The sequence below is a fragment of the Ostrea edulis genome, chromosome 2 (genome assembly GCF_947568905.1).
Source record: "Ostrea edulis chromosome 2, xbOstEdul1.1, whole genome shotgun sequence".
Classification (NCBI taxonomy): Eukaryota; Metazoa; Mollusca; class Bivalvia; order Ostreida; family Ostreidae; genus Ostrea; species Ostrea edulis.
Window position 1 is genome coordinate 31,412,313 of NC_079165.1, and position 24,839 is coordinate 31,437,151.

General features: G+C 33.8%; 1 protein-coding gene across 15 annotated transcripts in view; it reads right to left on the reverse strand.

The window, feature by feature from the left end:
* LOC125680675 (ras-specific guanine nucleotide-releasing factor RalGPS1-like) overlaps window positions 1–24,839 on the reverse strand; it is a 47,195-nt gene that overhangs the window by 12,574 nt on the left and 9,782 nt on the right. For 2 of the 15 annotated variants that reach the window (XM_048920373.2, XM_048920377.2), the window contains exons 2-3: window positions 13,710–13,810; window positions 6,930–7,065 (exon numbers count right to left, since the gene is read on the reverse strand). In XM_048920373.2, the coding sequence (XP_048776330.1) occupies window positions 6,930–7,065; window positions 13,710–13,810 (237 nt within the window). Of the gene's footprint in view, window positions 1–796; window positions 2,190–3,633; window positions 3,969–6,929; window positions 7,066–7,152; window positions 7,509–7,783; window positions 7,807–8,661; window positions 8,944–9,861; window positions 10,964–13,709; window positions 13,811–18,149; window positions 19,494–20,243; window positions 21,245–21,404; window positions 21,510–21,730; window positions 21,749–22,124; window positions 22,288–22,895; window positions 22,938–23,191; window positions 23,210–24,839 lie in introns of those variants that run through there. The other 13 variants (XM_048920388.2, XM_048920381.2, XM_048920376.2 and 10 more) reach the window with 13 other exon arrangements.

Genomic DNA, 24,839 nt, shown 5'->3' on the forward strand with positions numbered 1-24,839 from the left:
GCTTAATAAATCAAAGTACTGCAAGTAATGAAACTGTAAGTAATGAACTATCAGGTGGATGCAACATTTCTTTAGGTAGTGCCTAGGTCAGAAAAACATGACATCTCATTATGCTTTTAAAAAATTCATTGCTCATACAGCTTTTAAATTCTTTCCTAGTGTCACCATTACTGTTTACATAAACACACATCAGTGAACACCCCTGTGGTTAAATATTTTTCACATACATTTTCCAATCTGAAAAATCAATGTCTATACATGACACCATTAAATGACTAGTTAGTGCAAAGGGTTCAAAAACAAATGCTGATCAATACTGAAGCCTACAGGAATTTGCACCTCAGTCAACAGAGCCTATCAATGAATAAAATTTCTTCCAAGTGAAGTATAAAGTATCAGCTCACACATGCTGGTACTCAATCAAATCAAAATGGAAGACTTCTCCAGCAAAATAGCCTAGAACAAGGTCAAAGAACAGAGTATTTGTGTATCTTTAAAATGAACATGGTATTTAAAACAATCAATAGATCTTTTGAATTTTTGAACACTGTTAAAAGAATGAATTAATAGTGAACAAAATACCTTTCAATTTTTTTCATATTCAAAGAAATTTTAACTAATTATCTTAATAAAAATAAATATCAATTCATACTCGGATCTATATAATCTCTATTTTTTCATATTTTTAAATGTTTACATTACTGACACAATAAAGGTTAACTCTCATGATGAGTCACTGTCTTACGTATTGAATTTACGAAAACATCTCCTCTTACCAGGTGAATATGATTGTTACCTTTGTAGTTTCTCGGGCGGACTTCCCCATCCCACAAGTAATACACAACAACATCTCCACAGGTCCCTCTAACGGTCATTTATACAGACACACTACACATGAAATCGGCTTACGTAATAATGCACAAGAAATTTGAACTCTTCTATTCAAACATCCATGTTGACAGTTCATTAAACAAATGTATCCTTTAATACAGTAAAATACTTCTTTTTATCTAAACCAACAATCCGACAAAACATGACTGTAATTCTCATGAAGACATATCTGTAATATCCAGAGTTCCCAAACAAAAGTGGTAATTCCTAGACTGTGCAACAGTACAAGGCCACAACAATTCCAGGTGAACCCTTTTTTTAAATCCTCTCTGGGCAAGCAGCCAATAGCACCTCAGGTTTTACATTATTTAAAGGGACCAACAGTGATAGACAAAGTGCCGATCTAAACAAACAATATGGTTTGGGTCAATCCTTCATTACTCTTGTGTAACTTTGCAATGCGTCTCCCTCTCGGGGCAACAAGACCATGTATCTTTATCAGAACACACCAACTCAAACAACAACCTTCTTGGCTCACAAACAATATGATATATGACATTTATAGACTACCCTGCAGTAGCTTTGTGATTTTTGTAGTAAATGTACGTATGTTATCAAAACCCTAAACTAAATTAACTTGAATGTCAATCAAACTCATTTATATCAGATGTCAAAAATCAGTAAAATTTAATGATTCATTATGATATTTTTCACAGCTTTAGGAAACACACCACACAGCATGAAGTACCAGTAAATAGGAGTCCATTGTTAGCTACCCTACTAAGTGAACCCTGCCAATATCTGTCACACAAGCCTTCAGCTTACTTTGAGGATCACAGTTTCCTCCCATTCTGAGTCGGACCCACAAGATGGTCGCCTGGTACAGAGAAGACTAACAACACTACACATTACAGTCGTCTTGTACAGTCGTCTTGTAGAATGAAGATATTGTATTCTACGACAACAATGACCAGTCACTAAAAATATGTACCAGTGGAAATTCCCCAAACACAGTTTCAAATGAAACTAGTTCATTCCAAAATAAGAATTGGTGGATCCCCGCTTTCGGTTTAGATATCAAGGTAACATATGTCATTCATTGTCCTTGTCAGCTGATTGTGAGCAACCATTTTTAAATCCATATTAAAAACATACAAACTTCCTGCATAGAAATTTCAAAATATCATCCTATACTCTCCAATTCATATTTCAATCATTCTATGTTAAAAGTATTCAAAATGGCTTGGTTCCATTTTGCTACAACAAATGCATAATACAACTTCTCCCCCAATAAAAATTGATAATGTACTAAAGGGCATTCACCCAAATACCTTGCACTACAAAATTATCACATATGTTCACTACAATCATTTTTGCAATATTTCTTTTGACAGATCAAACCTACAGATGACTCTAGCAATAAATTACCTTTTGACCTCACTATAATATTATGAGATAAGCAGTAAAAGACAGTGTACCCCAGGAGCTCTTAACCTTTTTCCTCTTGATAAGGTTGACACTTCAAATGTGTCTTATCACCCCAAGTGTTCATCAAACTCTTGTTCTTACAGCAGTATGATAATGTAGTTGGTCTGTTACAGAACCCCTGCTGTCAGGTATGACGTCATAGACATTGGAACTAGCTATGTCAGAGGATCATGACAAGAGAGTTCACCAGCACTGATAGATGCTGATGCAGCATGTGTTAGCAATTTAAGAAAACTAAGTGGAGTAGTGCAGCAAAGTTATAAAAATCACCCAATGTTATGTGTATCTTTTATCGATAAAGGGGATTTTGAGCAAAAGCTCAGTGACACATGATCTATTTAAATACTTCTTTTATACTCTAGTCAAATAGTATATATTTCTTATAAATACAATTTATAAATTCAGATTTAATTTTAAAATACACAGAGGTACAGTTGCACACATTTATCATAGAATCAACATATTATAGCACTATATATTATGACCCACAAAGATATCTATCCAGTGGCCTTGAACTTAAAAAATCAAAGGATTTAATTATTCACCTTGGCCCCTAGTTAATTCTACATGCAGTTTTGAATCCTGTTCATAAGGATTTTAAGGAATAATTCCTCTCAATGGCCTAAATCTTTGACGGGTGACATTGAAAATCAATATAGGGTTTGATAATTCTCCATGGGGAGCAAGTTTGATGAGCCCAGTGCTAAAGAATCTCTACTACCATACTGTTGTTCCCATACTCACACACACTGCAGCTAGCATAACTATATCTCCTCTGCGACTTATTGCAAGATGATAAACACCTGCAAACTAAACAGGTCAGATTATTTCACCCCTCCCCTTCACACTTGTAATATACATTCTGTACATGTGAAAAGTCCTTTGTGCTAATTATAACTGAATGCAGCATCTGTTTAGAATTAAGCAGAGCTGTAAAGAATTAGGCTGGACCTGTAAGAGGATTATGATCATGGATTAAACAAAGCTTACAAAGTTCAGTAGTAGGTCAAGAATGGTTACATAAACAGGAAGGATTACCCAGATTATGAATCATCCACATGATCAAAGTTCCTCACCTTCATAGATTTAGCATACTTACTCAATTATTTTATTACTTTATCCCATTTATACCTCACTTCAATTTTAAACAATTAATATGGCCTAATTAAAAACATCTCTCTCTCTCTCTCTCTCTCTCTCTCTCTCTCTCTCTCTCTCTCTCTTTCATTCAGTCATCTTTTAAAATATATACACTTAAATGTATTCCATATTAATCATCTTCACTTAACAGCAGCTAGTGTCATTATTCCTCACCTGTTCCAAGCCCATGGTCATATTGTGTTCCCTACTGTCTCTGACACAGGGTCAACTAAAAGGCATGTACCCATCTGTTCATTCAAAAAATGGGTAGAATAAAAAGCAATATTCTCTACACTAAAGAGACACTGGTTGATATCCAATAAAACCTCACAGATGGTAAAACTCTGGTGTCTGGAATCCCAAGTATGAATTGATCACTGTCCTACAGTGACATATACAGTCAAATTTAACTGTCCCAGGATCCGTGACCTAAATAGATGCATTCACAACCACTCATCCCTGCATGACCTAGAATTCAATGTAAACACAAATAGGGAATGCCCAGTCTCACTCTGGCATTATGGATTCTCCCTGCCAAACAATGAAATTGAGGCCAATCAAAGGAGATCAAAGGGTTTTGAGGCCACTCTGAAAGGATTATTCTGACCACCTTTCTGTGTAAATGCTGTGAGGATGAGAAAACACCCAGCAGGGTTTATTCCAAAGTTGTCTTATCTGTAAGGTGATTTACCCCCAAAGGGGATTCTGCCTTGTGTTTACTTAACTGTAATTATCTGCCCTTTATTGCACAATAAGATGCAGACATGGTCTGTGATCATTATAATGACAGTAATGGTTATCAGTTTATCACCCTCTCTAACAAACAAAGGAGTAAGAATTACCCAAACCACCAAATGGTGACGCTAATCAATAAGTTATCCATCAAATTTAATCATCCCTATGTTATTTTACTTACTTATTTGCTCTGATAAAACTTATTTGTATATGTTGTCAACATTATCACTAAGTCAAAAAGATTATTACTTTATTTACGATCTACAATGACAAAAGATAAATTAGGGCAATTAATGTTCTTTAAACATGATTGTGATGTCTGACATATTTATTAAGCTTGTCTAGACTAAGTACACAGACTGATCACAAATTTTCACAGCTTTCTAAATACACTTAGGTACTACATGTGTAAATGTATTATGTATAAGTTTATTATGTATAAATTGCTAATCAAAAAAGAGTTCAAATACAGTTTGACATCAAATGAAATCAAAATCAATGTTCCTTTAATTTAAGATATTCAATGTTTTAAATATCAGAAAAGCCCAATTTGACAACAAATTGCAAAATGAAGAATTTTTTTTCTAGAATATATTGAAATACAATACTGCAGGTATATTTTCAAAAGAAGAATAAGATTTGAAGTGCATATGCAATTGTTGGATAAGTAAGCTTACAACAAAATTTTCACAAGCATATCTTGTTAGAAGTCACTCCTCTTGTAATTTATTGGGATTAAATTAACAACACTAGGGCAAAACGACATAAAATTACGACTGAATATATAGCTGACTTTGGGCAATACATTGAACAAATAACAAAAAGTGTGGTGGTAAAAAAAAAATCAATGCTGATTATCAGGCCTTAACTTTAATTTCTTGAGAAACTTTAATACTTTAATCTGTGGAGCATAGGGGTTAGTATTAAAGTGGCATGAAGTTGTCCCTTCAAGACAATCATAGGTCAGCACAAAGTTCACAAAACAACTCAGCCCATGAAAATAAAAGAATGTTAAAGAAGCATAATTATCAAAAATAGTACTACAAAATGAGATTGTCAATACTAAATCTTCTGTCCATATCATTATCTACATGATGTGTGTTAATGAAGACAGTGTATGCAGGAACACTAGGACAGCTGACTGCTATATAATTCACACAAGTTTATATCTATCTGGTATGAAATTACAACAACAGCTACCTCTAGGCCATCACAACATCAACAAAGTGGACATTGCCCAAATCATGAAGTGTCCATTAGCATCTAACAGGAAAAACTATCAAGTGGATCTTTATGAAGATCTTCTAAGTTTGTGTCCTTGTAGTACTAAAACAAAGGTTGTTTGAAATGACTCTATAATGCTTGTAGATTACAGTGGACAACAGGACCATTTACTACTTCAGGTTTAACCTACCAGGCAAATCTAGAAAGCTTCAAACAACTGAATTTTGATGAGAAGGAAATGTATATGCAATGGTCTAAATGAAACACATCTTGGGAAAATTTCTTTTGTTTATATTAAAATTTATATTCTTATTATTCATCACTCTGATAAATCCTTTCATACATTGGGTAAAGCATTTAGAAAAAACACAACTTCTGATTAAAACATTACAGTTGGATCTAGTAAATGGTTGTTGTTATATAATCCATGTAAAACCATTCTAAAATATCCCTCTGTTGAGGCTCTCTCTTCAAATTCATGAATTAGTCCAAATTGTTTAAAGAAATATGTCAGATTGGACCAGAATATTGTTAACAAATAGCAAAGGCAATTCCAAAAAAAAAAAGAAGTTTCTGAAAAGAAACACTATATTATTTTGAGGGCCTTTTCACTCACTATAGTTTTTTTCCCCATTTGGCTTCAGCATTTTTGATATATCGTATTGTTTTCCTAAGTATACATAATGTTATTCCAACATGGGAGGCTATGAGTATAAAAGGCAAATATGTGTTTATAATTATAAAAATGCTAAGAGAGAAAAAATCTGACATAGGTATATCATTATCTACAATGAAGACACTGTATGCAGGAACACTAGGACAGTGAGTGACTGCTATATAATTCACACAAGTTTATATCTATCTGGTACGAAATTACAACAACAGCTACCTCTAGGCCATCCCAACATCAACAAAGTGGACATTGCCCAAATCATGAAGTGTCCATTAGCATCTAACAGGAAAAACTATCAAGTGGATCTTTATGAAGATCTTTATGATGCAGACGCCTAAATCTGTCTCTCTGACGACCCAAAGTGGACTAAGAAGCTCACTTAAGAAACCTGTTTACAGATCTTCATTTGTCAAGAGCACAATTCTACAAATTATTGCACTTCATTTTTCTGTGAAGAACTTCCTCATGTGATCTCTTTAAAAAAGTCCTTTTCTTCTACTATCAATGAAGTACTGTTTTACTTGCACGAAATCTGTTCATGCACACTTCAAATACTCAACCTACACATATCACGAAATCCCAATGCACCAACCAGACCACAACACAAAATTTAAAAAATTTAAAATACTCAAATTATTTGTTACATATATTAGAAGACAGAGTACTCACTGGGCAACATTCAATAGAAAATTATAGATAATGATAAACACTGTATTTACAATTTCAGATAGCGTTTGCTTCACAAAAGTTCCCACATTCAAAGAGATTACATGTCCACCAGTCAAGCTCTAGTCAAATACCTGCTTGGTAATTATGTACAAGTCAAAAGTGGACTTACATCTCCATAAGAGGAATGTGGAGTAGTGATCACTTCTGTACTGGAATCACTCTCAGTGTATTTACCAGGAATACCGGTATCTGGGTCATCCGGCGTTAAAATCCGGTGCGGGATGTTCATCTTGCCGTTATCCCACCTGTTCAAAAGAATAAGAGAAAGACTTTTTACACTGTTTCAACAACAACACTTAATGCCTCTTCTTTAATTGTTTCAAAAAACCCACGATGAAAGTGAACATCCATCTCCTACATGAGAAGTGAACAGCCACAGAATCGCGTCTGTACTTTTAATAAGTTTCTTTTTTGTTTTAAAACCTCTATGAAAATAGATTGCGCTTTTCATTCAAGATAATGAAATCTGGTACAAGACTGCTGCCTAAGTTTGTACATGTTGATTGGGATGTGTTACTACCACTAAATAGCTAAGCTTATCTCCCTTACAACAACACCTAATGTCTGGTCAGTATCTAACAACAGCACAAATCTGGGAGTTCCTGTAAATTGTCAGAAAAATTAACACTAGTTCAGGCTCACTTTCTCACTACCTCTGCAGGAAATCTGCAGAACTCCACACATTGTGCATGCACCAAGTACTACATCAAACAATCAATAATTAATGTATGCTGCAGTAGGATCTGCATCTGCATGGAGTTTGTCTGGTAGAAACTACATTTGTTTTTGTTTTTAAATAAACTAAATTGAAGGGGATGTTGCCTGTCTAAGAATTAAAGCAGTTGTCTACATACAGTTTATAATTTGTAATTTGAAACAATGAATGGCAATTACAGCAACATTAATGACTGTAATATGATAATCAATCACACACATAAAACAATTATTTATCCATTCACTTGCCCACTCATCCTGTATAGAATGTGGATTTGATGGATCACTGCAGCCTTGTCATGACCACAGTTATTTGTCCATCACCAACAGGGTACACTACTGGCATTCAAGATACAGTCTTCATTAGCCCATGCACTTCTCTGAATGCCACAATATTTTCAATATCTACCAATCATTCTTCTTTAAAATATGTGCATTGGGGTTTATATTGACAATTTGCACTTTCTACATACAATTTGCCAAATAAATGGATGGCTATTTAAGGACACTTGCTACAAAAAAAATATGAATGTATGGGCTTATTTATATATATATATATATATATTGGCATATTTAGTTACAACTATTAAATTCCTAATATATTTGGAACTTGTAAATTTTCTATGATGTTCAAAAATTGTGATGATATGTAAGTGCCCCTCCTTATATAACTCTATACTATTACAAAGTTTTCCCCAACAGCATTGGAAATAATTGAGAAATTGTCAAAAATTAAATTCCATGTGGTGAAATTTATTCATTTTATTTACATGAACACAAAATGAGTATCCATTTCAATCATTTTTGAAAAAAAAAAAATGTGTTTGTAGAAATTGACCTTAAATCATATTTCAACATACATATATAGGTATCTTATAAGGTCAGCTAGCCATTTTTTCATATTAAGTACACCTTCTATGATTTATAGTGGAAAGAAGATCCCAGAAAATGTCATGCATGTGTGGTATGTTATATAGGCAGGAATAGCAAGTCAACCATGCAACATCTGAGACCTGTCAAAATATAATTTGCATCATCCTGAAAATTATACTGACATCTTGATAATGTTTGCATGTAGGATCGCATGAGCATCTAATAAGAATGCAAATGTATAGTTCTAAACTTACAGCAAGTCATCCAATAGTCCCATAGTCTGGAGTACCACACCGAGTTATTTACAGCAACTAAATCACTACCAATGCAGTAGGTCGAAAATGAAATTTAGAAATGACCACATTCTACGCACATAAAATGTGCCAAATTGATGTAATCAAGAATTATAACATGTACACTAGTAGGTATAGAGTTACGTTAGTCATTCCCAAGTACTTCCTCTGAACTTTACACCACAACAAACTGAGGCAAAACTGAAAGGACATACCTTTTTTTTAACAAGGAAGAAATTTCCCAAGCAGAGATACAAAAACTCCTCAGTCTATTAATGTGGTTGCTACACATGAGTATCATATGGTCTAGTAATACATGTACATATATATATATATAGTTTTTCATCATATATTTCCAGCATCTAGCTATATATACAGATTTCATAGATGTGACTTTTGGAGGACACTACAATTAATGATATAAAAATAGTACAGTATAGCATTAATTAAGTAGAAAAGTTTGGTCACCACACCCCCTGCTGCCCCTCCCTCTAAGCCATTCACACACTGTGATCCCCTTTAAAAATGTCAACACCACAAGGTTGAATGGGTTCCTATAACAGTACTATCTAGTACTATATAGTCTAAATACTATATTCACTCCAATGTTCATCCCTTAATAATTCTCTTGAAAAAAAAAACAACTTCCAAACAAATAGCTAGCTTATCAAACTGAATATAATTAATATATCATTTCACTTGATTGTCCACTAAAGTTCAAATAAGTTTTATGAGAGTCAATACTGCTTTAGTTTTAGGGGCACACGATGGGTATTTTTGGTTTAAAACTCAATTAACTCATCTTTGATTATGTTTATATACTCTCTTGTACTTTCAAATGTTTACCAACACCTTTCTGTTTTAAATCATGCCTAGGGCACTTGTGTACATGTAGATTGATGCAAATAAATTCAGTGACTGCATATAGAAATTTTGATAACAGAAAAGAAAACTGTGTCACTAGCTCTATCCATGGAAAAAATTCAAAAACAAAATTTACGCACGAGTAATCAGCTATGAACAAATGGATGATGCATTGATACACCCACGAATGTTGTTGCCAAATTTTGAAACGAAACCCTAAAGAAAGCCAAATAAACTCTCTAGATCATTATACAAACTATACACAGGTGAACATCCCTTTGTTGGTGTGTAATTTACCTGTCCAGGGGCTTCTCCTCCTCATTCATTTCTTCTACCCAGGCTTTTCTCTGACTCACACAAGTACATGTTCCCAAACTGACTAGAAAATTCATCCCAGAATAAAGACTGATTTCCTATACAGGATCAGAATGTATCAAATCGTTGAAAATCACAGGTAACACATGTAGGTTTCATAAATATTCAGACATTCACAATGAGCCCAGATGTTGATGTCAATAAAATGGGATCTGTCATGTCCTACATATGAATAGAATGTCCATCATCACAGATTATACTAAGCTGTTCAATCTATATCTATAGTTTGTACAAGGTATTCCTCAGGCCTTGTATATAAAACTTATTATAATCACCTACATCCACTTCATACTACCATCCACTCCATAGAAAAATGACAGAACACAGATCATATTCTCCAAATATCTCTATGATCATATTTTGATTTTCTGTTTAAAATTCCCTGTGGTTAGAATCACGATGTCTTCTTGAACGTCCTCTGGCACAAGCAGATGTTGCAGTACTGAACACAAAATCCTCCTCCTCCTTCTCAAAAATACACTTTTTTACCTTTCAGCCAAACAAAATAACACTTTACCTATATTTACTGAAAGCAAGTATTAATTCTCCAAAAATTATACGTCCCAGTGTGGGATGACAGATGGACAAAAATGTTCACGTAGGACGAGTGTGCAATAACAATAACACTCTGTACCTGTACAGTTGTAAACGCTTGTCTGCCCTCAGGTCTAAAAATTGTACGGATTAAACACTCCTGCAAATCTAACACCAAAAACACCCTCCACTGATGCAGAAAACCGTTTTCTTCAAACACCTCAGTTTAAAGGACATTTCAAAACTAAATATAAAGGAAAAAGCTCACAAAAAATAAAAACAAATCTAGATCACATAGGGTATCACATCAAAAGACTGCATACACGTGGTGAACCATTTCTACTTCACAAGCTATGAATAAAAGCATTGAATTCAAAGTACCTTTGTCCCAGAATTAAAGTACACTATTTCAAACCCAGAATCCTGACAAATTTCTATCCATGCTCCAAAAATGATTCTATAAACCTTCCTAAAAGGGATCCTTTCTTTGTCTGCAGCCCTGTTCAATAGTCTGGTGAATCATTATTTTGTCTTGAATAAATTAAAACACAGAGCCAAGATATGCAGAACAAATCAATATCCAAACAAACCAATAAATAATATAGGTCTTCAGTGGGGTTCTGTGACCTTTCTTTTGTTACAGATGTGTTCATGCAAAAGTGCAATCCTTAAATCAGAAGTTCTGTGAAGATGTTCAGAGCTTGCTTTATGATAAATATTCATGGACAGCCCTGCAGACAGGTAGATTTTGATGATTCATGAAAGGCAAAAGACCCTCAGGGCAATTTCGCCCTTGATTACTTGTACATCAGATCATTTAAAAACGGCATTGAAACGCATAATATCCAGGTATATGTGGGAAGAATAAAACATTTAACTTCAATTTTCACTCAAAAATATAGGGATAAAGCATTGAATATTATTGATTTTTTTCTTGCCATTGCATGCAATATTCCCTGTTTTGTTGTTTGTATTTGTCTATAAATAAATGTAGAGTAATCCATTAGCATGAAAAAAATTAGCAAGTTCTATTTCTGGCATTTTTAAGATCAATACTTTTATATGGGTTAGCATGTTTTCAATTAAAAGGCGATATAATCCAATCTCCTAACAAGACATACTACCAGCAAATAAAAATTTGCTAAAGACAAAACATGAGGCCCATTGGCTATCACACTTGCTTCTGAATAACCTTCCTCACACACACAACACATAAGTTTGGGACACTCGTGGTGGTCTACCAATAAGCAAAGACCTGCTACAGGGCAACTATATTCCCCACACATCTTGGGATGCTTTTACCCAAATTGTAGCTTTGATTTTTAAAGATGTTTTATGAAAAACAAGGAAATATTGAATTCCTTTTGTGGCCTATTCTAAGCCCAAGGGTCATAGATAGTCATGTGGTTTTCAAGATTTCCCCTCCACACATACTCCTACGAAAACATCTAACACTTGCCCCCCCCCCCCCTTCTACTATTAGGACTGCACACTTAGTGACCCTCATGGTTTGAAAAAATACATAAAGTTGAAAAATCGTGGTTTTTGAAGAAAAAAAATTTTGAAATTTTTCCTAAATATTCCCAATATATGTAAAATGTTTCCTTTTACACTATGGATACCTTGATAAATTCATGCAATCACTGTTTTGTGAAAAGTCCAAAGTCAACAAACCATGTGCATTTAGTAAAAACAGCCTAAAAATTGAAGGTGTCTAACAAAACATTTATAGACTGTGTCCTCTGACAACAGCTGTTTTGTTTGACCAGAATACAGATCTATTACCCGATGCTGAAGGCTGAGGGCAACGGATCTGTTCTTGGATCAAACAAAACAGCTATGGTCCTCAAACACAGTCAATAACTGCAGGTATATTATTTCCCCATGGAAAATGGCATGGTCCTTCATTTGATCTGATTAAATTTGAATCCCTTGTACATTTTACTAAGTTTGGTTGAAATTTGCACTGTGATTCTTGAAAAGATAAATATTCTAACAGTTTTAAACAATGACAGACAGACAACAGACAAAATACGTGTATGATCAGAGAAGATCATTTTAGTATTTGGCACAGCTTAGCATGAAATCTTGAATTCAACTCTTTTAGAGCTTTTTTTTCATTTGATTACTGCATACACATTCAGTTTTGTTTTTCTGTTCACTTTCCTTAAAATCATTTAGGGCATCAAATGCAAAACATGAACGAAAGTGTCTTGCTATCAAACTACACATCTGTAATTTAAGAAGAACTTTATAACCAAGATTTATCCATCAATTCATGGGGGCGTCAAGTGATGCAGCCTGCCATTTTTCCCCCTCTCCATTGATAACCTGACTATTCAAATTTCTACCCTGTTTGGTTCGCACTCTGCTTTTTATTTGTAAACAAAACCAGCTGGTCAAAATATAAACATCCACAAGGCCAAAACAATTTCTGTGCCAGGCTCTAACCTACTTCAATCACACAAAATAAAAATGTTTTCAATAGGCATTAAAGTGGGAGTGCTTTGGACCATGAACAGTATGAAGTAGGTCCACTGATCTGAGTGACTCCAAGTGCACACAAGATACAATAGAGATGTTGTCTCTCATCTGCCAGGAAAAAAAAGATCAGACCTATAGGTAGTAGTAGTGGTATGTACTCTCAGTCAAATTAGTGTGCACATTTTTAAGGATGGACCAAAATCAACAATTACATTAGTCAGTTATGTATGGTTACATTTGAGTGTCTGGTACAGTGGTAGAGCACCATTGGTATTTCACATTTATTAACACTAATAATATTTCATACTTACTAACACCAATGATATTTCACACTTATTAACACCAATGATATTTCACATTTATTAACACCAATGGCATTTCACATTTATTAACACCAATGGCATTTCACATTTATTAACACCAATGGCATTTCACATTTATTAACACCAATGGTATTTCACATTTATTAACACCAATGGTATTTCACATTTATTAACACCAATGGTATTTCACATTTATTAACACCAATGGTATTTTACATCTATATATCTGTATTTTACAATCTACAAACATATGACATAAAACCACTGGTATTTTACATTAATAATATGCAAGACCACTGGTATTTTTTTTTTTTACTGGTGTGCAAACCCAGTGGAAAGTATGTCCATTTCAGTTTCATAAGCATGAAAAATTTTCACAAGTATTTATAGGTATTTTGAATACTTGTGTAATGGTGGCTGGCTACCTACCTGGCGTTGTACAAAGAATCGGACAGTCTTCTCATGAACCGGTCATGTTTAACAGCCAGTCGATTGACACCGTCTTGGAAGGAAGAATGGCGCTTCACTGTCTGAAAGGAGAACAACATGCCCAGATAAACATCGTGTTACATAAATATTACCCATCCTTCATGAAAAAAAATAAATAGTATATTGAACCCAATAAACACCACAGGGTGCTTAAAAAATTCAGTAAAAAGGAGGCAGTATTTTATCTATATTTCAAACATTTAATTTACATTGCTAATGAACATGGAAGTAGTGGTAAACATGGAATTATGTAAGCAGGAGCATGTCTTATAAAAAACATGCAACAAAGCTGTCAGACATTTTCCTTTTAATATTTGCCTAGGGCATTTTAAATGAAATTCTGTCACATGACAAAACAACTTAAATATTCTTATGTATTTAACAAGCTGATTTCAAACTGCTCTACACAAATCAGATGAAAGCATTGAGTAATAATTCATTGTTGTCGCAGATAGGTTCATGCTGTCTGTCATATCTCTCCTTCCATTATGAATATAATAGTTCTAATGCAACTTTTCCACAGTAAATAATGACATTTATTCTGTTGAAATTACTGGTAATTTAAAGGTCATTTAAAAGTGTTCCCTTGACAAATTAGGCCTTTTTTTAAATATTAGGTTAATGTTTGTAAAATTTGTATACTTTCAACTTGGAAACAAGATATGTCAAACAGAAATGACCCTGATTAAAGGCAAGTTCCAATGATGTGGTCTTTTATCACTTTGACTTACAACAGGGTAAAGGCCATTACATAGGGGGGAAATGCAATTATCAAAGTCTAAACCCATACATAAATACATTTGTAAGAACATGCAAGTCTGAACCTTCCTCAAGTTATTGCTAAAGTATATAAATTTAGTGACAGAAGCTGCATCCTTAAAACTAATCTTGGCTGAGATTCGGCTTGGCCTTCACCGATAAAGGCATTCTATGGTGCAAATCTGAATCCTCCATCTCTTATGGTTCAATGTTAAGGCCAAATTTAAAGTTACAGACAAATAAATGGACAGAAGGACCGCTGGACAGACTAAAAACAATATTCCCCAATCTTTGATCTTGGAGGAATAAAAATGAAGATGACTACTCCTATCCTGCACCCAGGACATAAGCAGTGAAATCCCATTGTGTCAACTGTTTATTAAGGATATACAGTTTAGGAAATGGAAAACATGTACATTTCAAGCATGGAAAACAATATATATTATTTGTAATGTCAATATAGCATAAATGATAACAATTACGAAAATAAATCAATACATTTGATAAAAAAAACCAAAAAAAAACAAATGAAGATGCGACTTCCTTCAAGAAGATCTACTACTGAATGTGTAAATTTTTAAGTTGTTAAGGGAATACAAAACATTTCAATACCTAAGCTCAAAATTGAAAATTTAAATGGAAGTAATCATCAATAGCAGTGAATTATCGTTACGGAACTGAAAATTATTACTGTATTGAGGATGTAAAATTATTTTTAGAATTCAATAACAACAAAAATGAGAATTCTTATTTTTAGAAAATATGAGGAATCAATAAAATTAAACATACTCTATAAAAAACTGATGTGTATCATATTTTAATATAATTTTGTTGATATTGAGAAAAAGATGATTGAGAGATATCTAAAACTGTACATGTTTGTTAGCTCAGTTTCTGTAATATGTGGGTTGGTTGTATATTGTTTAACATCCCACTCGAGAATCCTTCACTCATTTGGAGATGCCACCATTGCCAGTGAAGGGCTGCAAATTTTGGCCTATGCTCGCACTAATGGCCATTGAGCAGGGAGGGATCTTTATTGTGCCACACCTGCTGCGACACGTACAGGACCTCAGTTTTTGAGGTCTTATCCACAGGACCACCTCATTTCATAGTCTCTTACGACAAGCAAGCGGTACTGAGGACCTATTCTAGACCAGATCCCCATGGGAAGAAAATATGTTTTTGATACAAAGAACAAAGAATAATTTGCAAAAACAGGATTTAATAAGTGCATTGTGGTCAAGTTTAAGGGTTATATCATTATGAACCAATGTTTCATCAGTAAATATCTACATTTCCAATGTTGCCTTTGATATCTTTTCAAATTATAATTATGAATTCCCCCATGAACGTACTGCAGTTTTAATTGATGCATGTATGAATCTTTATTATTTAGCATGTCTATTATAACGGCTGGTAATTCTGACAGAAATGAAGGTAGAATGTAAATATACATGCAATTCTGCAAAAACCAATAGGGTATAATGCAATTCTGCAAAAACCAATAGGGCATATGAACTGCAATGCTTCATACAAGCATGAAAGGTGAAGATACGAAGTGATCAATCTCATAACTCCTATAAGCAATACAAAATAGATAGTTGGGCAAACACGCACCCATGGATATACCAGAGGTGGGATCAAGTGCCTAGGAGGAGATACTTTTCATCAAGTGCATGCTTCATAAGGTATACTGACATGAAGCGTTGCAGTTCATATCCTTGTTTATTTTGAAAATTGAATTTTACTTCTTTAAAAAAAATGAGTCAGCATGTTTTATCAACATTTCATCAGTACAGTATAATTTGTCCACTAACCGGTATATTTAATGTGCAATGGTTATTAAAATATATTAGCATCAACTTGATGTGAATGTTTAAAGTAGGTTTACAAGAAGAATAATCTAATACAATTTTTAATACCAGTGTTACACAACTCCATTATCAAGAATACAAGTATGTGTTATAGGTACAAATCCGTTCACAGATTTATATGCTTCTTATGTGTATGTTTGAGAAAATAAACTGTGATCTAGAATAAAATAAAAAAAATCTTTTTTACTGTCAAAATACGAGTACTATGATATATTTTATTAACTTCTCATTAACCATGCAGAGCATGATCAAAATCAAAATATACCAAGCCTAGCACTTCCCATTACTTTCAGTGCTTTGATTTTGACTTTGAAATAATATATGTATTCTCTCCTATACATTGTGAGGACCTCCAGAGAGAGAGAGAGAGAGAAAGAGAGAGAGAGAGAAAAGAGATTTCTTCATTATCATCATACCAGTCTGAAAACTTATTTTCTTATTTTGTCCAAATTATCACCTTTCTTATAAACTTATTTAGAAGTTCTGATCCCTGGTAAGGCAGATCTATGTTCTGCAAATAACAAGCTTTGTATTCAAGTACCTAACTCAGACATAAAACAATAGAGATACTGTGATTTACAGATCAGAGGAAAAAAAAGGGGAGGGGGGCTGTCAACAACCTGTATTCCTTTGGACTCAGTTGCATGGAAGTAAGTTGAATTTAATTGGCATTAACTCTTTCATTGATATAGTGTTAACCAGATGTTGCCAGTTAAGCAGTGAATAAATTTACAGAATCAAATCAAGTGCAGAGGTAAAACTTTCAGCTCCACAACAGATAACCAATAAAATGACTGAATCATTATTGAGGTTCATCAACATTACTATTACATGCATGGTTTAAAGATTTTTTTATTTCAATCTTCAAAAGTAAATCCTTTGATATTAAAGCTAAGACACAACAATACATATTCTGGTTTAACTTTGTGTACACATTTACATTGCCTGAACCTCAAGACAAGTTAATCTAAAAATACGAATCACCCACACAAATCACTTCTAGCAAATTCAAAAACTAAAATCCTTCTTAAATACAAAAACCCTTTTAAGATGTTCAAATTGCTGAATTATCAGTTTTAATTGAGGCCAATACACACCTGTACATTGATAAGATACCTTGGCTTGCATGACTACACAACCCAAAGAGGTTATGAATTCCATTCTATATCTGCATTTCCAAGGCAGGGAGTGACTTGAATGGATTACTAGGTAGATGTCTAATGTCTGACAAACTTGGCCTTATTTCACCCAATTAATTCACAGAGAGAGAGAGAGAGAGAGAGAGAGAGAGAGAGAGAGAGAGAGAGAGTTTCAAAGTTCATCTACAAGTACACATGTAGATAAAACAAGATTTCACATTATGCGAACAGTTTGTAAACCTATGAATGTATCATCAATATTCAAGGATCAACTCACAATAAATTCTTCAAAATCTTATAAAGGACCTGATCCAAGACAAGACATATATACCACTGCTTTGCCATTGTCTAAGTCTGACAGTACCTCTTGCATTAGTCTTCATCACGTAACTAGCATGATACAAAACCATTTTTTATCTATAACCCAAGACACAACTTATATCCATACATCTAGACAAATCATATCTGCATCATTTTCCATCTTCAAACAATGGTATCACTAAATGTTTTTCTTGCACTATACTATCAGAGAAAACAATATATGCATACACTAAAAAAAATCATATAAACAATATCTTATCCTAGGAGGAAATATATGCAATTACCTGGGATTTGGTTTGCAGATGTAATCAGAATCCATTAAAGCCAGAGTGTGGAGATGGGGTGAAAGCCAGAGTCTGATCAACTGCCAAAAAATCGCTGCTGAGGCTCGGGGAATATTCCAGAAGGAGAAAGTCTAGGGACTCAAACTGAACTGGACTTGAGACAGGATTGATTTTCTTGGAAGATAATTGAAAGCTCGAGGAAAATGTCTCCAAGACTCATCAACTCTATTCAGCTGCTACACATGTAAATGGGGTTATGAATAGCAAATTGAAGAATCTCATTTTACTTTGTTCTTTTCATCAAAATATAATTAAAGCCATTTTTAATGAAAACAAATGAGCCTTATAAAAATTATTGAAAGTCATGGATCTCAAGAATGGCAACCCTCCCCGACTTCTAGTTGCTCATTACAAAGGAAATGGATGACTACATGTGCAACTCTAGAAACTTTTGACAACAACCCTTAGCAATTTCACTCTCACTTGCTGATACACCAACCACAAAAACAATTTTGCAGCCACTACGTATACACAATCATCACTATGTCTGGTCCGAAGTAGATCAAGGCAGCAGCAAGGAAGGAAAATGGTTAGCTCTTCCAACAGAAGGCCAGACCTTTAGATGACCCACTGTTTACACTTAATCCTCACTAACTAAAATTAATTGGCCTCAGCTATGTTTTATATATGTCAACAACCAATTTAATAATTGAAGAAAAAAAACACCAATAACAATTTGACAAATCTTCCTGGTTTTGCACACCATGAGGACAGTAATGAGGATGCTGTTATGCATTGCCTTCATTCAGTAATCAGCAGTCTGCAGTGGCAATTACAAAACCTGCTGAGCACAGTGATTTTCTGTGCATGCTGGTATTGATCTGGTAAACAGGAACCCAAAATTATTTAATGGAGCTGTTTCTGCCTGCTCTTTTGAAAAACAAATTGTAACACATCAGAGTCCTGTCAGAAAATCTCAATTATTTAAAGAATCAGTTTGAGTATCTCAGTGACGCACACAATGGGAAAATCATTTAATATGTAGTTAGTCTTTAAATTCTGGATCAAATAGCTACAATAATTTTTTTAAATGTGTGTTAATTTACATAGATTTTCCCCCCAGATGATTATGGCAATGGCATGTACAACTAATACAGATAATTCTATACAAGGTCTTGACAATTTAGATTAAAAGAGTCATTTAAAATGAACTATCACATTCTGCCTGTCAATAGGAATGTATGGCAAACAAAACCTTCAGTCCAGCAGTTTCAAGAAAAACTGTAATCAACAAGAATTTGAATTTTCTCCACAAAAGTTACTGTACATCGGTTGATCTCACCTCATCCGCTATTCGTAACTGAATTTCTAATTTTTCCTATATAAACTTTAATGTCAAGCTCATCACAACTGTTTTGTATGAGGATCTATATAAATAGTTCAACATGTAAAAGGTTCATAACAGTTTATTTGTTATAATCTTTATGAAAGTTCAAACACAGTAATTCTGAGACACCATACAATGCTTTATTATCTATCATCGAGTAAGTCTTCAGTGCAAGCCAAATGCTCTGGCTCCAGTCTGATTTCAATATCAAACACTTCTACAATCTACTTCATCTCAAAGACTGCTAAAGATGATAAATGCATTCATTCATCTTCAAGTAAAATCATTATAGTGGTAGTCTGTTAATGTAAAACTTTATTAAAACTTAGTAAAATCCATGAAGCGTTAGATTCAGATTTCATGCCAGTTTGAAAAGTTTCTTGAATGAACAAAAAATAATAAGCCTGAGACATCATGTACTTGTAAAACTTAAAGTTTAAGTAGCCCGACACCTTTACAATAATGGAAAATACAGCTGCTCTAATATTTCCAAATCATCTGTATCTCACACAGATGCTGTCACATACTGCAGAAAATTAGCCAGATTTCTTGTTGTTTTTATTACATTATTTTTCATTGTGAATGTGAAATCAAGATAAATTTGGGTAAATTTATCTTTGATAATGTATTTCTGACAATAAAACAGAAAACAGATAATGGAATAGATTGAAGAAAAACAAATCCTGTCACTTCATCTGTCATCCTACCTGTGAGAATGCTCGCCTCAGTGGTGGACCAGGCATTTTGACCCAATAATCCTTCGTCAATATCCCCGTCCACTAAAATCTTATGCCAGATAGAAAATATTCCATTTTCTAGTTACCAGAAACAGTATTTACACACATCTTGCATTAGGAATCATCCTCTGAACACAAAATGTTAAGACTGATCTACGATGACACCATTGTACATGTAGTAGAAAGTAAGCCGAGCTGCTATAATGGTGATTCGCATGCTCCTGGCAAAATCAATATGTTGACAGTATGTGTAATGTAATAAAATCAGGTATTTTTGTCACCCTTCTTGGCAGTACTGATTACTGCAATCAGTCTAGTCCATCACTTCTGCATGGCTCACAGAATTCTAGATTAAGCATCCACAGACCATTACTCCCCTGTGTTTCAATCTCTCTCCCTTGGTTAACAACGAATGTAAAATTACATTTGAAATGCGGAATATTTTTATATGGACTTTATGATATGATCTGCTGACTCACATCTAGATGTTATTATTGTCCATTGCCTCTGGTCATGCTTTCTACCAATCCATTATCCTAATTGTAACAGAAGAATAATTACAATATAATATCTCTATAATCTAATGGCTGCTGATTCTATGTCTTTTTTTTTGGTGTTCAGTTTTCATCAAGCCTACACATATGTTCCAACTGGGATATATGCTCTTTCTAATAACACAAACACTGCCTTGTCACATAAAAGTCGCAGCTAAACCCATTGTCACATGACTGGTCCTTGGAGAAATGCCCCTATGTCTACAGACTAATAATCAGTCTGCAGAAAATCCCAGACAATGATCAAAACTTTATTCAATAGGGACAATCCTGTTTTAATTCAATTAATGCTTTCTACATTTAACGAAAATGTTAAAGCAATATTGTCATTCCAGTAAGCTTCACAGATAATCCTCTTACAAAATAATCAGAAAGTACAGGAATATCCATTCCAATTCTGTCATTTTTTTTTTTAGACTGTTAACTGTTTTCATATTATGAAGATTAATACTGAAATTTGTTACCAATAAAAAAAATTCATAGTACTTTTAATATCCTAAATAGCAATATTTTTGACCATTGGGGATAGGGAGAATAATCTGAAGTTTGATACTAGTTATCATAAGATCACACTTACTATAGTAATTTCTAAGGATTTCACCTTAAATTCCAAAGTTGACAAATCATCACCACAGCAAAAGAATATGATGACCAAAAGCTGCCTGGGACGTTTAGAGATACACTGCATTTAGAATTTTTAAAGTAAAGCATCACTAAAGAATAACTTAACCACAGAAGCATAAACGATGAATGCATGTACTGCATTATAGAATTGTACAAGTTTTGAAATCAATTCAATAGTATTACAATACGTCTTCCTAAATTTTCATAAACTTTTCCATTTCAATCAGTACCACGTGTCTGCCAGCAATAATTATTTCATCACAAATATTGATTATTTACTTTGTGATGGAAAAAGATTATCTTCCTCTCTGAGAGAAAAATACTTCATTAGGTCAGTGGATTGATTTATCCCATAGTTCAGTGTGTCACTGCGAGGTTGCAAGTTCAAATGGAGACCTCCATAGTCCGATTCCACCCTGTGGATTCAGCCTAATGAGTTTACAAAACAATTTAAAATCATCATAGTTTACTTCACATCCTAATTATTTTAAAGTCTTTATAAAATAAAGATGCATCTACTAGTATGATATGGTTAAAGAACATCCACAACCCCTTGGTATCAAGATGAATTAAAAATTTAAACAACACCTGGTTTCTACAATATAACTGTCAGAAATTATGAAACTGATAAATTAATTTCTTCAAAACATGAAAATACAGAAGAATTACTTACAGCTTTCATTTTCTGATTAGTTTTCATTAATCCTCAACCAACCAATTGTCTGGTTGTAATAGATCCATGACAATCGTGTCATTTGAGGTAACATTTCTGTCTGGCCAGGTAAGAATATATCCCTCCCCACTAAAACATCTGCTTTATTCAATTTATCATAAAGATCTCATCTGCAACTGATATGTGATTGACAGGGGAAGCTCAGGGGGCCTAATAAGGGGTCATCACCTGGGTGCATGGTTTCAATTATAACTGTATTCAAAAATACATCAAAGTCGTCGAATCAGTATATATAATACATAGCAACACAATATCTAATCCCTCTGTGGTGTCTCAGTACGAATCAGCATCATTCACTAGAATAACTTTAGAACAGCTTAGTCTTGTTGATGCAACTTAATGGGTACATATGGCATATGGGTAAAAGCTTCGTAAATGCATTTATTTATGTAACAGATAACAAAAGGACAGGGTCTATATCAGTATATCCACTGAAATTAAAAGTGAGGTAATTGACATGCACTATGTATAAACAGAAGTCATATTCCACACCCAAAAATCTGCACAGCATAGCATTATGGCAATGGGGTCTATTGATTGGGAAATAATCTTATATTTTCATTCAGTTTTATTACTAATATTTTTTATCATAAATAATATTTTTCATTGCACACCCCTGAAGTAAACATGTTCCCTTTATCTTCTAAAAATAACCATTTTGAATCCAGCTTCTATATGAATGTTGGGTATAAATTTTCCTTTATATCTTACAGACTCAGTTGGTGATGTAGAGATCATAATCTTCACTTTGGGAGATGGGTTTTTGCCAAATCTCAAAGAAAATAATGACAAGATAAAGAAAACTCATTTCAGCAGGTACTGCAACATCTGACCCAAAAGCATGTGGTTTTGTTTGAATCTGATTGTTTATGCTTTCATAATGCCATATAATCAGAACCTGTTTTAGAGTCATTAATGAATTAATTGACATGTACTTTTGGAGTTAATTGCTAACTAAAGTAATTTGCAACCGTGATGCATTACATTGATCTAAAGCACACATTTACCTGTACATTGGAGAAACGCTTGTGCAATATAATTATATCGCTTGCACACACGGCTCAATCCATGCAGCACAAGTTGAGTTGCCATTCATAAAAAAAAATCAGTACATGAGAGAAATACAGATGGGATTATGAATGGCAAAATCGAACATTGTGCAAATCTTCAAGTTCATTTGTAAATTTATGCATGTTGTTCTTAACAATTTCTATCATAACATGCGTAAAATCCCATACTGTACATATACTCATTTCAGTGATATTCAAATTTTAGCAGCTTTGGCAGTAAAGCCAAAGCACTAATTATGGTTGCACTAAATAATGAAAATATCAATTCATTTATTATCAATCATTAAACAAGTGCCCAAATCATAATTTATGCCAAATAGTGCATCAGACTATGCCAAATATGAAGTACACATACAGTACATATAATAAGTAGTTTTCATGATGCATCCATTGAAAAAATATATCCCTTTATATTCTAATTGGTGAAAAGACGTGAGCAAACTTCATCACTATATAAATGAAAATTATCTCAATGTACACAAATGTAAATAAGAATTTTGTGTGCTTTTTACACTTACACACAAATAATATATACTTAATTTCATGCAAGAATTCAGGATTCAGAGTAAATTAGAGTTAGTAAAGTGAGTAGGTCATTGTAAAATTAAGGGTTCATTGAATGGTTATTGGATGAACAAGAGGCCCATGGGCCACATCGCTAACCAAGTCACCTTGGATCACATTCAAAGATTTTCCCTATATATGTAAAACTTTGATCCCTATCATGACCCCAACCTACTCCCGTCCGGGACCATGATTTTTACAAAAACTTTGATCCCCTATTGTGGCCCATCCTATCTCCGGGTATCGTAATTTTAACAAATTTGAATCTGCACTATGTCAGGAAGCTTTCATGTAAATTTGTATTTTCCTGGCCCAGTGATTCTTGAAAAGAAAACTTTTCAAGATTTCCCCTATATATTTGTATGTAAAACTGTGATCCCCAATTGTGGTCCCACCCTACCCTGGGGGTCATGATTTTAACAAACTTAAATCTGCACTATGTCAGTCAGCTTTCATGTAAATTTCAACTCTTCTGACCCAGTGGTTCTTGAGAAGATTTTAAATGGTCCCACCCTATTTTTGCATTTTTGTAATTATCTACCTTTTGAAGAGGACATGGCACTTCATTTGAATAAACTTGAAAGCCCTTCACCAAAGGATGCTTTTTGTCAAATTTGGTTGAAATTGGTCCAATGGTTCTGGAGAAGTAAAAAATGTAAAAGTTTACAGACGGACAGACTACGGACCAGAAATGCTCACTTGAATCTCTCTCCCTTAGCTCAGGTGAGCTAAAAAGAGCGCACTCCCTACTGCAATATGAGCCTTTATTTTACAACCTACTTTTTAAATCCCCAAATTCCATTAATTTTCCATTCCTTGAACATTTTTCATCCATTCTGTATTTATTCTCCACTTATCAGAAATTCCTTCTTATGTACATTTACACATAACATCTCTTCAATCCATTTCATAGCAACTTTTAAGGAACAATATACATGGTTTAAATGGAAATTTCTTTCCATTAGTTAAGCATTTATTTTAGAAATGACATTTAATTGCATTCTCCTACTTTGTCCCAGAT